At 45.8% G+C, this 17,287-nt stretch overlaps 1 protein-coding gene across 1 annotated transcript in view; it reads right to left on the bottom strand.

Moving 5' to 3' along the window:
• Positions 1–1,086: 1,086 nt before the first annotated feature.
• The window catches only part of LOC123755719 (intraflagellar transport protein 81 homolog), a 192,451-nt gene continuing 176,250 nt past the window's right edge, over positions 1,087–17,287 (bottom strand). Inside the window, exon 15 of the mRNA XM_045738459.2 lies at positions 1,087–7,315. Coding sequence (XP_045594415.2) covers positions 7,219–7,315 — 97 coding nt within the window. The 3' untranslated portion in view covers positions 1,087–7,218. The remainder of the gene's footprint in view (positions 7,316–17,287) is intronic.

Raw genomic sequence — 17,287 nt, 5'->3', positions numbered from 1 at the left:
AAGGCAACCAGAAAAGTCAGTGAAACAAAAGAAACAACTGCTGGCTCCAAATGAGACCACAGCCTCGGTAGCTGCCTGGGAAGCCCTAACCTTATCAGGAGGGTCAGAAAGAAGAGGAGAATGGAGAGAGCAATCCCACTGGACTTTTTTTCAAATTTGTTAATTTTTTTCCATTTTCTTTAGAGCAAAAGGTTCATTCAGTGTATGGTCAGGTGTAAGCTGCTCCATGTTTCTTAAAAAAAAAAAAAAAAAAAAAAAAAAATTAACAAATTTGAAAAACGGACAAATATCATAAAGGTTCGTTCAGGGTTTGTCAGGTAGGATGCTCCATTATGACAATCTTAAAGAAAGATTGTTATAATGGAGCATCCTACTTGACAAACCTTGAACGAACCTTTATGACATTTGTCCGTTTTCAAATTTGTTCAATTTTATTTTTCCATTTTTTTTTAAGAAACATGGAGCAGCCTACCTGACAAACACCGAATAAACCTTTTTGACATTTGTTCTTTTTTCAATTTTTTTCATTTTTTTTATTCTACAAATTTTGTTTAATGCTTTGCAACATCACAGCAATCACCCCTTTACATCCCAACATCATTAGGATCTTTAAACAAAAAAATATTTTATTTGCATTATCAGAGGCGTCCGAGAATGTGCGAGAAGCAGCAGGAACTCACCATGTGGTTTTCTCGTTAATCAAATGAGCGATCGCCAATCAAGACAAATTGTCAGCGATCGGCACGCTCGTTATTCCAAATACAGTACTCGTAAATTGAGGCGCTCGTCGCTCGAGGTTCCACTGTATATACAAATGAACAAAAGTTCCACTGTATATATACATGTTGGGCTTATATCAAGATCCCCCCCCAAAGGTCAAACTACTGACCCCAAGATCCAACCCCACAACAAACTGATTAACTCCTGAGTACCTATTTACTGCTAGGTGAACAGGTGCACTAGGTGCTAAGAAATGTGGCCAACTATTTCTGTCCCACAGAGGAGTTGAATCGGAGTTTCTAATTACGAGTCAAGAATGAACCCAACTGTACTACTGTTACAAAATATGGTAAATAAAACTCCAAAAGCATTTCACATTTATTCTTCTAATACATAACAGTGCTCCAATTAAACAGATTTCCACTTTCTAAAACATGCATTACTTTGTAATCAGTTAATAGACTCAAAATAAGTTGTGTGGGTACTGTACTTGTATTCCTAAATCTCTTAGTGTATAAGATCACAGTAAGCTTAGTGTTTTTTAGTCAAAATGGAACAAGAGTGTGTCGAATGAGAATAACTACCTGTACTAAGTAATAATACTATGTGAGAACTTGCTCATAATAACTAGAGCAGCCCATGCAAACTTGTTTTGTAGCACACCACACACATTGCAACTAGTAACATAGGTGTATTAAGGCACAATAATAACCTTATTACGTATACAAAAACCAATAGTTTAAATCCAGTATGTCACAGTATCTTTGATATACTGTAACTAGTATAAAGAATTATCATTATTATAGTGGTATTATCAAGTAAAAATTTCCTTTTTTTAAAAACTAGAGTTGAATGTAATGAAACACCATTTTCTGAGAAGAGCCCCGTTGGCTCCCTTGAGCTATCAGACTGATATTAGCTATATTAGTCTGGGGCTTCTGTCATAAGGAGTTTTATGCCAATCGGGAACCATGAGCTAGAACCTGGTTCCCTCAGAGAGGCGAAGGGAGCAATGGCCTATGAAAACTCTACTCTTTGAGAGTATATTCATGTCTGCCATTGACTGGGGTTAAGTACCCAGAAAGGTAGGCGCCCCAAAACAGATCCCAACTGGTAGAAAATTGCAACCCAAGACCGAATAGAGCCCAAGAACTCCCCCAAAGAAAAACAAGGTAACAAGCAAATCGTCAACAAACCAACGCACCGCTCGTTCGTGCCAACCCCCTCTCCATGAGCCGGCCGCTTGCTCACCAGTTCGGAGACTGAGCAAATGGAAGAAAAACCTGAACCGACCCCCAAGAGGCCAAAGCCAACAAAAACGAATAATTTAGAAAACAATCTTGGACCGAAGGGGCCTTAACAAATCGAGGTGGAGAGAGAAAAGCGAGCACCCGATCTAAAGACCAGGATGGCGCAGGCAGAGCATGAGCACGCCAGAGATGGAAAAATGCATGAGAAAGCTTATGGAAGGGAGCCAAAGTGACATCCACCCCAAACGCAAGCTGGAGTGGCTCTGCCAGCGCCGCAAGATGAGAGATGACAGTATTCGGCATAAGATGTCTGTCCTGAATAGCCAGGAAAGGAAAGACAAAACAACACGAACAGAAACAGAAGTCAACCTAGAAAGAGAGAGGAAGTGGCAAAAAGAACACAAGTGACTTTATACTGTCACTGAGAAGACCGCAGGTGTGACACCATCAGAGAAGCCATCTGATCACCATACAAGTGGTGATACACACATGTCAAAATGCCCAACGCAAAAAGTGGAAGAGTAGATCGAACCAGTAAGTTACCTCATTGGCCTGATCTGCTGAGAGGCGGAGCCGTGGAAAATGCCCCAAGTTCGGACAACGAGTAAGGAGCGACTGAAACCCTCCCCTGATAGGACTCCAGCCGAACCAGAACCTGAAGCAACAGATGGACTGAGGGAAAGAGGTACAGGCAACCCCACCTAGACCAGTCCTGCTGAAAAGCCTCTACCTCGACAGCTCCGCAGTTGGGGAAGGATGCCGCACATACAGGGAGATGTCTCAACCACGCAGATGCGAAGAGGTGCATTTCCAGGAGCACGAATGTCCAGCAAAGCCAACTGAAGGAGTTGCGTCGACCGTCCGTTCCGTGGAAAGGGAAATGAACCGAGACAGGCCGTCCGCCAGGATGTTGGACACGACCCTGATGTTAACTGCACGGAAAGCTAAACACCGAGAACTCAGCAGAAGATCCACTCTAAGAGACCAGCCCCAAAGAGCCAAGGACCAAAGAGACCCCCCACAGTTCAGGCAATGAACCAACTGGGCAGTCTCAATGGATTCGGATCGTAGAGCCTCTAGAGTGCTGTGAGCCTGACAGAGCAACGGAGACCACCGTCCCTGGCCAGCTTGGTGATCATTGGTCACAAAGCCCAAGCTGAGAGACAAGGCGTCTGTGAATACATCGAGCAAGGGGTTCCAAAAGGCGCCAAAGCACTGAACCACGAAAAACTCGAAGAGGAAGCCGGAGACACAGCAACCAACGCAAGGCTCTCCGTGAACCAACCCAGCGATCGGAAGAGAGCGGCAGAAGGGACTGCCCCAAAGGAACCAGAACAGACACTGATGCCAAACCCAACTCAGTGGATAAACCAGCATGGCGAAGTTCAAACTCCCGTATAGCTTCTTGAGCAAATGCCAAGTGATCCGGGACCCCCTCAGGAACAGCCAGAGGCGGGACTGCAGCCGAAGCAACGCCACTGGAAGGGGAGACACGGATGCTATCCGAGAATTCCAAACAAGGCCCAGCCAAGTCCAAACCACGGATGGCACCAAATGGTACTTCCTCCAGTTCACCAAGCACACGAACCTGACTAGCTGGGAAGAACCAAATCCCTGGCGAGCAGACAAGTGGACTGGCTAGGAGCCCAAACCAACCAGATGCAAGGTAGGCCAAAACCCGAACACCTGGCAGATGCATACGGGCCACCACGACCTGGGAAGACGTGTGAAAACGCGGGGTGCCAGATTCAGCCCAAAGGGAAGGCAACGAGAGCGGTAAACCTGCCGCCCACCACAAAATCTAACCAGTCCCTGAACCCTGGATGAATGGGAATGTGCCAATACGCATCCCAGAGGTTCAGAGACTATCCAAGAACCCAGCCCCAAAAGAAGCAGGACCTGGGACAGAGTGGTCATCCGAAAGGAGGGACAAGGAATCCAACGGTTCAGACGGGACAAGTCCAGAATGAACCGAAGATCCACACAGTCCTGTTTTGGCACTGGAAACAAGTGAGAAACCCAATTGAGGGACAAAGTCGTTCGACCACACCCAAGTGCATCCACTCCAATGATCCAACGGAGCAAAAGGGAAGAAGCCTGCCCCGATCCTCCTCCCCTCGGAGGATCGGGGCAAGCCGACTAACGCACAGAGCAAACACCGTGCTGACCAGATGAAGACAGCTCTGGAGAAGACACCGGCACAGAAGCTGGCACAAAGATCCCACTTCAACCAACAGAAGCTTGAGCCCTGGCACAATCTTTTCGGGAGGCGCGAGAACGCCCACCCTGGAACACTAACAAATCAGAGAGGACGGCAACTAGCAAAAGCCGCCTGCAAAAACTGAGAAACAACCATGTCCGAAAACAATAATGAACAAAAAGGAAACAAAAACTTAAGAGCCAGGGCCCAGGCCTAATCAAAAGAGAGAGCGAGTGGCCTGCTGACACACAAGGCAAGAGGCAAACAACAGAGATACTGTACTGCTTCCCGGAGGATAGGTGCATACAGTTTCAGTAATGCCCTCGACGCCCTAGCAGCTGAGGCCAACACCCCAGACGACGGCCTGACACTCAACGCCTCCACGTCCTCCACAAGCCAGTACAAGGACAGTTTGAGAAGGGAAAAGAAACGCAAGACCGAGGCCAGATGCCCCTCGAGCGCGAAGATCCTCAGCCACCAAGGCACCTGAAAGGGAGGGGATCTGAGCGTGCAACTGGAGCAAGCCAACCTCACGAGGAAGCACAGGGGCATAAAGGCACGCATTCTCAAAAGCACCCCCCACCCCAATTAAACCTGTAACACAGTAGTAAGCTCCTGCCAATCTAGCATGCAGGGATGACAAAAATCGTGCCATGCCCCAAGCGAAAAGAAAGGGCAGTCTGCAAGCCAGGAAGACACTGGAACCTCATAATGCACCCAAAACAGGGAAGAGGAACCAAACTCAAGAAAGACCGGATCCATCAGAGGCAAAATCCGGGTCTCACAGGAGGTTTGTACCAAGTGCCTCCCGAATTTCTGCAGGGAAAATCCGAGAGGTGAAAAACCTCCAGAAGGATGAAGCTGTGGAACCCATAGGAACTCAGAAACAAACCTGATGCAGGGGGGGGGGGGGGGAGCCGAACCCATATTAAACCCATACAGGGAAGGAGGATACGAAAACCCCAAACCCTGCAACAGCAAACCCCACCCCAAGGGCACCAAAGCCCAGTCAAGATCAAATGGGGCCCAAGTGCCACAGGCCAACTCCCCTCCAGCCTCGCAAACCTCAAATCCAGGCTCCTGGGCAGAGCCATCCTTCATGCCTTCCACCCTTGAAGAAAAGGTAGAGTCCAAGGAAAACACATCAAAGAAGGGGGACCTGGTGGTAAGACCCAAAAGCCTCGGTGGGAGGAACAGGAGACCTTCGAAGACCTTCTCTCCCCATTGAATAGGGCAGCCCCCGTGGCTGCCCAAGTCTCATCCATAACTAAACCCAGCTCCGACTCTGAAACCCTCAGACGTTTGGGAGCCGGGCAGCAGAGGGGAAGGAGTAGGACGAACCATGCCCACTGGGAAAGGACTTGAGGGGGCGCGGACTGAACCGAGGCGACCCCCCCCCCCCCGAAGTCCGGGTCCTTAAAACCAAAATGGGGCAGCCCCGAGGCATTCAAGTGGGCGACCAACCTAGTGCGCTGCACCAACAAAAACCAAGCATGCAACGAGACCGCCACTTGACCCCTAATATCTCTCCAAGAAGAATGGGTGAATTAGATGGCGAGCAGGGAACAAGTCTCGCATGACTCTGGGTCGAAGGAAGGAGGCAAAACAGATGATCGTCACCCTGAGACAAGGGCAATGAACAACCCTCAAACTCGCACAAGGCGAGATGGGACTATGAAGACATATCCATAGTCACCCGAGCTCCGACGGGGGTTTTCAGGGCCCGAAGGGAGAGGTGTCCCAATGGGAAGCCCAGACACTGGTGCTGTAAAGCCAGTTGAACCCCGTCTATTTACTGGGCAATACCCATGAAGGGAGCAACCTCAGGGGCTGAGTGCAGGACTACCAAACAGAACCTAGGTATACCTAATGGGAAGCAAGGCAGCCCTCCACCAGGCAGGAAAGAACATAAAAGAAATTAAAAGAAACCCCAAAAGTACACCACAACAACAAGAGGCCAGAGAGAGAGAGAGCCACTGCTAGTATGCGAGCTGTGCAGCACCATACGCCCCAACCAGCAGCAAACACTCCCTACCCAGGGGGCCAAACAAAAGCAGCAAAACCCCCCTGCTGACCCCAAGGGCAAGGCTGATGTCAGGCAACAGCAACCCCTATGGGAGTGTGAACCCGAAAACCCCAGGGAAGATAACCCTGTGACCCAAGGGAAGTACTTACAGGGTGCCAAGGGAAGATAACCCTAAGTGCATGCAGCCCGAAGTACTGAAGAAGTAAGTGAGAAGGTGGTGGAGGCCAAGACCGTCAGTAGTTTCAAAGCGTTAAATGACAAAGAGTGCTGGGAAGACGGGACACCACGAGCGTAGCTCTCATCCTGTAACTACACATAGGTAATTATTGGTACTCCTGGCCAATGCCCCAACACACAGCAGGTACAACCACCAGGGTAAAATCCTGACAGGAAATTGAGGCCAGAGAAGATGTCAGCCCCAGCCAGCTTCAGTCAACGAACTGATGAGAAGGCGGCCGGCTCATGTAGGCAGGGCCTACCCCTCCCTTCCTTCCACAAATGAGTGGCATGTCGGTCTGATGATGATATGCATATTACCTTGTTCTTACCTTGAAGGAAGTTCTTGGACTCTGTTTGGTCTTGGGTTGCAATTTTTTACTAGTTTGAGTCTGTTTTGGGGCACCTAGTTTTTTGGGTACCAAACCCCGGTCGATGGCAGACATGAATATACTCTCAAAGAGTGGAACTTTCATAGGTCATTGCTCCCTACACCTCTCTGAGGGAACCAGGTTCACTTATCTTTCTGGGTGCCTTCCAGAGTGATGGCAAAAATGATATGCTTTAAATGTAAAATGATCAATAAACTATCACACTCTGTGCTTCTTTGACAGGGCCAGGTTTTGGCTCGTGGTCCCTGGTAGACAAAAAGATCTCCACAGCTGATGACACTACGTAGTACTTAATCAGTGATGATAGCTTCAGAACCCAAAAGGGCTTCCCCACAGAAAATAGAATAATTGAGCTGGCAAGATTATATAGGCTGCATGATTTTATCACACAGAATAGGCATAATTTACATAACCTTACAGAGTTAAAACTAAAGCTTCACCACCACTGTTACGAGTAACATTACCGCCATTTCGTGCAGCATCTAAACACTTTCTTTTCATATCCAAGAGCCTGAAAATCAAAAGTGAGAGATTAATTAAACACAAAGTAAAAAGTACTATATGTATTTGACACTGACACCATTTTCAACTCAAATCAAATCAAAATTAAATGTTTATTCGGGTAAAATACATACACACAAGGTGAGATACAAACATTGATGGATTTATAGATAGAGCTAGTACAAACAATGCCTAAAGCCACTATTACGCAAAGTCTTTCGGGCAGAAAAACACTAAGACAAACTTAATACTAATTAAGATTAACAATTGAATGGCGCTTGGCTATTTAGCATGGGTCACTCACATGCACATACCAAACAAAAAAAATAATTTTTTCTTCTAAACCTGCTAATTTGTGTTCACTGCTCATGGGAAAAATAATAAAAAAATCGTAAGTGGCATATATTGCCCGCTATAGGGCGGGGAAGTCTGGCAAAAAACAGGCGCTGACTCAGCATGCGTCCCAGGCGGTCTGTTGCTCGCCAGCTGTCAGGCTGGAGTTGCCACAAAGAAATAATTACCTAATTATTTCAATGTCTCTGATTGATTTTTCATAGTTTTTTTTGCTGTAATATTATTCAATAGTGTGTAGTGTGATAAATTTATATAATAAAATGAGTGAATCATCGCTGTACTCAAAAATATGGTGTGCATATTGTTGATTCAATTATGTTCATCAAGCAGTGAACAAATACTTTGTCGGTTATTACACTATATACACAGGTTATATATAAGTATCTGCATGTTTTGTTCACTATAACGAACCACTAAATTGCTATTATGAGTCAAAAAGTAACGAGGAGTGACCGCCACACACCCGCCAGCCACCACTTCCACTCACTCCCTCAACACCTCACTCGCCCACATTCTCCTCCCACCATACTGTTTTTGCTATTATTCACTATATACAGACGTTATATATAAGTATCTACATTCGTGTTCACCATAACGAACCACTAAGTTGGCATGCTGAGTGGCAGTGCCAGTGGCAGCCCGCCACTGGCTGCTACTTCCTCCCTCAAGTCACCTGAATCATCCACATTCTCCACCCACAATACTGTTTTTGCTTTTATTCACTATATACAGATACTATATATAAGTATCTACATTCGTGTTCACCATAACGAACCACTAAGTTGGTATGCTGAGTGGCAGTGGCAGCCCGCCACTGGCTGCCACTCCTTCCCTCCCTTACCTCACCTGACTTGCCACCATTCTCCTCCCACCATACTTGTTTGCTTTTATATAGAATCATTATATATAAGTATTTACATGTTTTGTTCACCATAACTGTACATCTAAGCTTGTATGGTGCGTAAAGGCACAAAGACGTAGCTACTCACACAGTCAGCTGGTGGCGGCCGCCCTCAAGGGGCCAGATGCACTAATATTTCTCCTCCAACAATACTGTTTGTGGTGTTATTACACTATATACACACATTATATATAAGTATCTACCTGTTTTATTCACCATACTTGTACAAGTAAACTGGTATGGTGCCCAAAGACCATAGTGGTCACCAGTAAACAACATGATAAGTCGTGCAGACAACGCCACCTCCCTCACCAAAATGGCGGCTCCCAACCTACTCCTATTGCTGTTTATACCCCCTCTATACACACGTTATATATAAGTATCTACATTTGTGTTCACCATAGCGAACCACTAAGCTGGTATGGTGAGTTCAGACAATAAAAGGTGGCCACACACAGTCAGAAGATGACGCCACAACCCTCCCCTCCCACAGCATTACTACTCCTTCCATGGAGCACAGCACTATATATCACCACAATCTTGCTATTATCAGAACCCTGGTCAGTTTTATCACAGTCAGGGGTCTTCTGTAATAATATCATCGCTACATAATAGCATGAACAAGTATATTATGGCATTTTTTGGTGATGCTGTGGTCACAAGCTGAACAGCAGTGCTGTGAGCTCATGCTGTGTGTCAGGCTTGGTAGCTCACTCAATACTGAGGCCCCTAACACCCGGGAATTTGGCCCATGATTTAAAAAAAAAATGGCGTCTGTTTACAAGAGCCCTGATGAAGGTGTGGAGAACCCCGTGTATCCGCAGGCCGTTTAAATCTTGCGTAGTACTCCAAAGCATCATATGATGCGATGCACAATTTACTGCAAGTCGGTCAGAGCATCATATGATGTGATGCGCAATTTAAGAGTTAAAGTATAAATTGTGTTGAGAAAATAAAAAATAAAAAAACCAGCGTTGAATGTAATGAAATGCCATTTTCTGGGTGAATCTCAGAGGCTCCCTGGAGTTATCCCAGGCATATATGCTAATGTCAGACTTTGGCATCAGTCATGTGTATAGAGTTCTTAGGCCTACCAGGGACAACGGCCAGAACCGGACCCCCTCAGAGAGGAAAGGGGAGCAATGGCCTATAGAAACCCCCGTGTGGTTGGTAGCATTCCATGTCTGCCATTGACCGGATCAGGCACCCAAAAAGGTAAGCATCCCAAAACAAACCCCTATTCTGGTTAAAATTGCTACCAAAAGCCGAACTAGTGGATAGAACTTCCCAACAAAAAACGAGCAAACTAGTATGACATCACACTCCCGCTTTCCCCTCCCTCCCCGGGAGGGGAAAGAGGGAGCCCCAGACCCTTCACGCCGGCTACCCATACCTCAGTTCTGAGGCTGGATGTCAAAAACACAAAAAACCACCGACCGGAGGGAGGGAGGGATGCCAGGGAGCCTCCGGGACTCACCCAGAAAATGGATTTTCATTACATTCAACGCTGGTTTTCTGGGGGGAGCCCCGTCGGCTCCCCGGAGCTAACTACCCACAGACGGAAAAAAGAGGGAAATACCCGGGAGGCGGTCGTCGCTCACTCCTCAACTCGAAGTCAAGACAACTGGGTGCAACCGCCTACCCAAAGCAACACAGGTCCGACGGGGCCCAGGGACGTTCACGAGGTAACGAGCAGCCAGGACCCTGTTCGACCGCCAAAAACCCTGCGCCCAAATATCAAACCAACACATGTTCCCTAAGACGGCAGCAAGAGCCGCGAAAGTACGGACGTCATATGCACAGGGATAGATCGCAGGCTGGCTGGATTTGATAACCCTGCGGATGACCTGGGAGACCCGAACCCGTGAACAGGGAAGAATGGAAACCGGATCAACCCAAAGCGCGTCCCTGGACACAGAAGCCATGGCGCGCAAATAACGGTGAAGCGCCGCAACCGGATACAAAGTATGATGAACCCCCGGTCGTACCAACCAAGCAACAACCACCCACGGACCCCTCCGGAACACAGCAGTCTCATTCTTTGCCAGAAAAGAAGGAGACGGCTGCAGGTGAACAAAACAATCACCACGACCGAAAGAGCAGAAACCCCTGCGCCGGAGGAGAGCATGAAGCTCCCTGACCCGACCCCCAGAGGCTAATGCCAACAAGAGCCTTGGAGGAACAATCCTGGACCGAAGGGGACATGATGAAACAAGGACACGAAAGGTAAGCGAGCACTCTGTACAAAGACCAGGACAGCTCAGGTGACTCATGAGCAGGCTGGAGGTGAAACAAAGCACGAGACAGCTTGCGAAATGGCACAGACGTAACATCGATACCGAAGGCAAGCTAAAGTGGCTCCGCCAGCATCGCACGATACAAGACAACAATAAGATGATGGTCCTGAAACAACCAAGAGAGAAAGGACAAGACCACCCTAACCGACAGTGAACTAAAACGATGAAGACACACAAGGACCGCCAGGAAACCTCATACTGCTGCGGAGAAGAAGCCCACAGGTGGGACACCAACAAAGAGGTCACTTGATCACCATAGAGATGATGATAGACTCGAGTAAAAAAAAAAACATATGCGAAGACTCGAGAAGATCGAACCAGCTACGTGACATACTGGACCGATCTGCTGAAAGAGGCGGAGCCGCGGGAAAACCCTCGGGTTTGGACACCGAGCAAGCAGCGCCTGAAACCACGGCTGGGCCAGCCAACAAGGGGCCAAGAGGACAACTCTCTCCAGTTGGTGAGGGAGGTGACGTCGTAATAGTAGCGTCGTCTGCTGTCTGTTGTGTGATGTGTGATTTCTCATGCAGTGTATGGTGGCCACTGTACTGTTTGGACACAATACCGGCTTACTTGCATAGTTCTAGTAAATAAAACATATAGATAAGTATATATAACATGTGTAAATAGTGTAATAATAACAATAACAGTATAGTGGGAGGAACAATGTTGGCGAGTAAGATGTTGGAGTGAGGGAGGGCCTGTGTGGGTGTGGCTGCTCACACTCGCAGTGTTCTGAATGTGTTGATGGTAAATGTATATAGTGTGTGACAGTGTATAGTGTGTACATATGTTGTAAATATACATAAATGAACATGAAACATTGGTGTGAATAACTGTATGATGGGAGGGGCAAAGTTGGCGAATACAATGTTGGAGAAGTGAGGGAGGGCTGGCTGGGTGTGGCAGCTCTCACTCGCGGTGTTCTGAATGTGTTGATGGTGAATGTATATAGTGTGTGACAGTGTATAGTCTGTAAATAGATTGCATACATATATACATAAATTAGCATGATACATGGTAAATATGTGCAACATATGTGTACACAAGTGTCATGCACGTAACACAGTGTCCTTGGACAGTACGGATGTTTTACTGCCATAATATGGTGTACGTGTTCATTATACATAGGATTAGTGCATAAAAACAAATAAAATGTATTTGGAACTGTGCGCAAAAAATGAACAAAAATATATTCGCGGCAACTTGCATGCCCTGCCCCGGGCGCCCCACCGGCCCCGGGAGCTTATGGCACGGGTGCACAGGGAATGATGACGTCACACGCCACCTTATGCAATATCACTTGCGTCAAACTATCGGCCAATTAGCCTAACGTCTATTGTGGGAAAGTTACTTGAATCGATAAATGCAAATAAAATTCGTCTTCATCTTGAAAAACATAAATTAATAATTGAGTCGCAACATGGTTTTATAAATGGCCGTTCATGTTTAACAAATTTGTTATCTTTTTATTCTAGCATAGTTGAGGCAGTTGATAGTGGTAAGGATTGTGATGTTGTGTACCTTGACTTTAGCAAAGCTTTTGATACAGTGCCACATGAAAGACTGATTAAAAAGATAGAGGCTCATGGTATTGGGGGTGCTATATTAAGCTGGATTAGGGCATGGCTATACCAAAGGAAACAGAGAGTTACTATAAATGGAGTCAAGTCAGAATGGGAAAATGTTGTAAGTGGAGTGCCACAAGGCTCTGTCCTGGGACCTCTGTTGTTTATAATTTATATAAATGATTTAGATTCAGGTTTGAGTAGCAACATTTGCAAATTTGCCGATGATATAAAAATCGGTAGGGAAATTAATTTGGAAGAAGATTCGCTATCACTTCAAGTTGATCTAAATAGTTTTGAAATAGTCAAAGGATTGGCAGATGCAGTTTAACCCTCAAACCGCGCATATCATATATAAATGATATCAGTGACAAAACCGAAACAGCGCACATCATTTATATATGATTTCGTGTCTAGCGCTATAATTTAAACGCCCCGCCTGGAATAGGGGCAGCTATAGTACAGCCACGACCGATAGTTGCCAGATGCCACCTAGAAAAAAAATCCAGGCCAACATTCTTGGATGTTACAGCGTCAGTATTGAGCAAGCCACCAAGGCTGGCGCACGCAGCACGAGCTCACAGCACCGCTGTTCAGCTTGTGACCACAGCATCGCCTACAAATACCATAATATAAATGATACTGCTATTATTTAGCAGTGATAGTATTACTGAAGCCCCCTGTGATAAAACTGACCAGGATTCTGATAATAGCAGGATTGTGGTGATATTTAGCGCTGTGCTCCATGGAGGGAGGAGTAAGGCTGTGAGAGGGAGGGTTGTGGCGTCGTTTTCTGACTGTGTGTGGCCACCATTTATTGACTGCACTCACCATACCAGCTTAGTGGTTCGATATGGTGAACACAAATGTAGATACTTATATATAACGTGTGTATAGTGTGAGATAACAGCGAGAGGAGTAGGTTGGGAGCCACCATTTTGGTGAGGGAGGAGCGTCGTCTGCACGACTTGGCATTTTGTTTACTGATGGCCACTATGGTCTTTGGGCACCATACCAGCTTATTTGTTCAGGTATGGTGAATAAAACAGGTAGATACTTATATATAATGTGTGTCTATAGCATAATAACACCACAAACAATATTGTTGAAGGACAAATATTAGTGCGTCTGGCCTTGAGGGTGGCTGCCGATCAGCTGACTGTGTGAGTAGCTACGTCTTATGGCCTTTACTCACCATACAAGCTTAGATGTACAGTTATGGTGAACAAAACATGTAAATACATATATATAACGTCTGTGTATAGTGAATAAATACAGAAAGAGTATTGTGGGAGATGAATGAGGGTGAGTGAGGTGGTGTTGAGGGAGGGAGTGGCAGTGAGTGGCTCGCTGGTGATTGGCGGTCACTCCTCGTTGCTTTTTGACTCACAAGACCAACTTAGTAGTTCGTTATGGTGTACAAAACATGCAAATACTTATATATAACCTGTGTATATAGTGTAACAACAGCAAAACTATTTGTTTATTGTTTTATGAGCATAATAATTGAATCACTAATATGCACACCATAATTTTGAGTACAGCGATGGTTCACACATTTTATAACATAAATATACCACAATTCACTGTATGGAATAATATTACTGCAAAAAATTAAGAAAAAATCAGAGACATTGAAATAATTAGGTAATAATATATTTGTGGCAACTGCCGTCTGACAGCTCGGGCGGAGTAGACCTCGTCTGGCGAAGGCTCTGCCAACGCCCCTTTTTTGCCACACTTCCCTACCCTATTGCGGCTAAAATATGCCACCTACGATTTTTTTGTTATTTTTTCCGTGATCAGGGAACAAAAATGAACACTTCTATAAGACGAAAGAATTTTTTGGATTTTTTTTTTGTTGCGCCTGTGGGTGTGAATTCCATTTGGGCCCCTAGCGGTTTGAGGGTTAATGCTGATAAATGTAAAGTTCTGAGGGTAGGTAATGATGATAAGAGTTGCAAGATACGAGCTTGATGGTGTTGAGATTGCGAAGTCGGATTGCGAAAGGGATCTGGGAGTTATGATTAGTAAGAATTTAAAACAAAAGGATCAATGCATGAATGTTCGTAATAAGGCAAATAGGACACTCGGATTTATTATTTGAAGCGTTAGTAATAAGACACCTGGTGTGGTTCTTAAGCTATATCTAGCTCTGGTTAGGCCCCATTTAGATTATGCAGTTCAGTTTTGGTCGCCGTATTATAGAATGGATATAAATTCACTTGAACGTGTCCAGCGTAGGATGACTAAGTTAATTCCCCAAATTAGAAATCTTTCATACAAAAACATAACAACATAAGAACAAAGGTAACTACAGAAGGCCTATTGGCCCATACGAGGCAGCTCCTATCTGTAACCACCAAATCCCACTCATATACATGTCCAACCCGTGCTTGAAACAATCGAGGGACCCCACCTCCACCACGTTATGCAGTAATTGGTTCCAGAAATCAACAACCCTGTTACCGAACCAGTATTTACCCAAGTCTTTCCTAAATCTAAATTTATCCAATTTATACCCATTGTTTCATGTTCTGTCTTGTGTTGATACTTTTAATACCCTATTAATATTCCCTTTGTTGTGTTCATTCATCCACTTGTAAACCTCTATCATGTCTCCCCTAACTCTTCGCACTGCCAGTGAATGCAATTTAAGCTTTCTTCATATGAAAGATTTCTAATTTGGGGAATTAACTTAGTCATCCTACACTGGACACGTTCATAAGAACATAAGAACGAATATGAAGAAAGATTAACAAAGCTTAAATTGCATTCACTGGAAAGGCAAAGAGTTAGGGGTGACATGATAGAGGTTTACAAGTGGATGAATGGACATAACAGGGGGGGATATTAATAGGGTATTAAAAATATCAACACAAGACAGAACACGAAACAATGGGTATAAATTGGATAAGTTTAGATTTAGGAAAGACTTGGGTAAATACTGGTTCAGTAACAGGGTTGTTGATTTGTGGAACCAATTGCCGCGTAACGTGGTGGAGGTGGGGTCCCTCGATTGTTTCAAGCATATTTGGACATGTACAGTGTATATGAGTGGGATTGGGTGGTTATAAATAGGAGCTGCCTCGTATGGGCCAATAGGCCTTCTGCAGTTGTCTTTGTTCTTATGTTCTTATGTTTATGTTCTTACGGACCCCGTAGCAGCCAAAGTAAGTACAATTTCGAAATTCCGTTGCTATACCCATATACAGGGAGGGGTTTTTGACACTTTCAGAACTAAAAAGAATTTTTTCCCGAGAATTTATTTCTTGCGCACTTAGGGAAGGGGGGGGTGTCATATTTATAGGCCGCGCAGTTAAAGGGTTAATCATTAATATGCACACCATAATTTTGAGTACAGTAATGGTTCACATATTTTATTACATAAATATATCACAATACACACTATTGAACAATATTACTGCAAAAAACAAAGAAAAAATCAATCAGAGACATTGAAATAATTAGGTAATAATATCCTTGTGGCAACTCCCGCCTGACAGCTGGGGCGGAACAGACCTCGTCTGGCGCTTGCTCTGTCAACACCTTTTTTCTGTAGAGAATCCCCTCGGCTCCCTGAAGCTATACCGGGCTGATGTGTATATATTAGGCCGTGGCAACAGTCAATTGAAGGAGTCCTAAGCCTACCAGGGACCAGAGCCAGAACCTGCCCCCCTCAAGAGAGGCATGAGGAGCAATGGCCTAAAGACACCCGCATGTAATTGGAAGCAGTCTTGTCTGCCATCTGCCAGGTCAGGCATCCAGAAACGTAGGAATTTAAAAAAAAACTACTGCTGCTGGTCAAAAATTGTAACCCGAAAGCCGAACTAGCAAACAGAACTCCTCAATCAAAAATAAGGAAACAAACATGACGTCACCACAACCGCCATGCATCCGTCTGCGCAACCACCCCTTCCCCGGGAGGGGGACTGGGGGGGGGGTTCCCAGACCTTCATGCCGGCAGCTCTTCTCAGTTCACAGGCTGTTGTGATGGCAAACGGTTAATTGCTCCAGCTCCACTCTTTGCATAGTGCTGCAGTGCGGTGTTGTTGCTCTGTTTTGGTGGTGTGTGAGCCAGAAGTAACACAAGAGTATCGGGGTTGCATGCACCTAGGGCTACCTTCCCTAGGTGCCCCATAAGTACTACCTTTGCAGCCTCGGAGTTATCTTCCATGAGCCGTTCAGGAGCAGCTACCTCCGTGTGGTTCTGTCGCTGCTCGGTGATTGCCCGCCCTTGGGGTTCAGCTGGGATGGTTCTTACTCCTGTTTGCCCTTGGATAGGAGGTAGTTTTGTCGCTGGCTGGGGCGCGAGGTACTGTGAAGCTGTCTGATATACGCATAGCAACCAGTACTGTTCACCTGGAGACGTTGTGTTTTTAGGTTTTTCTTTTGTTTTTTTTTTTGTTTTGCCTGGTGGGGGTTGGTCTGCCTGGTGTGGCGGTAGGACCACTTGTAGGATTTTGGTGGCCTTCCACTAGGTTCCCATGCTTGCACACGTCGCAGTGGTCCAGCTTTTAGGTCTTCGCTTGGTAGCTCTGGGATAACCAATTAGCAGTACCTCGCCTGGGCTTCCCTTAGCAGTCAGCCTAAGGGGCCCTGAAAACCCCGTTTGGGCTCAGTGGTCCACTGTAGAGGACCTCTGAGTCCCACCTCACCTTGTGCGAGTTTGAAGGTTGCTCTGTCCCCTTGTCTCAGGGGTCTCAGGGTGACACTCACCATCCGCCTCCGCCTTGCTGCCTGTTAGGGTCAGTGACACCTATGACCCAGAGTCCTGCGAGTGGTGTTCTTTGCTTGTACTCCATTCACCAAGAAAATGAAATGAAATCATTATATTCAACGCTGTTTTTTTTTGCCAGAAC

The sequence above is a fragment of the Procambarus clarkii genome, chromosome 43 (genome assembly GCF_040958095.1).
Source record: "Procambarus clarkii isolate CNS0578487 chromosome 43, FALCON_Pclarkii_2.0, whole genome shotgun sequence".
Classification (NCBI taxonomy): domain Eukaryota; kingdom Metazoa; phylum Arthropoda; class Malacostraca; order Decapoda; family Cambaridae; genus Procambarus; species Procambarus clarkii.
Note: the sequence above shows the minus strand (reverse complement) of the source record. Positions and strands in the feature narration are given on the sequence as shown.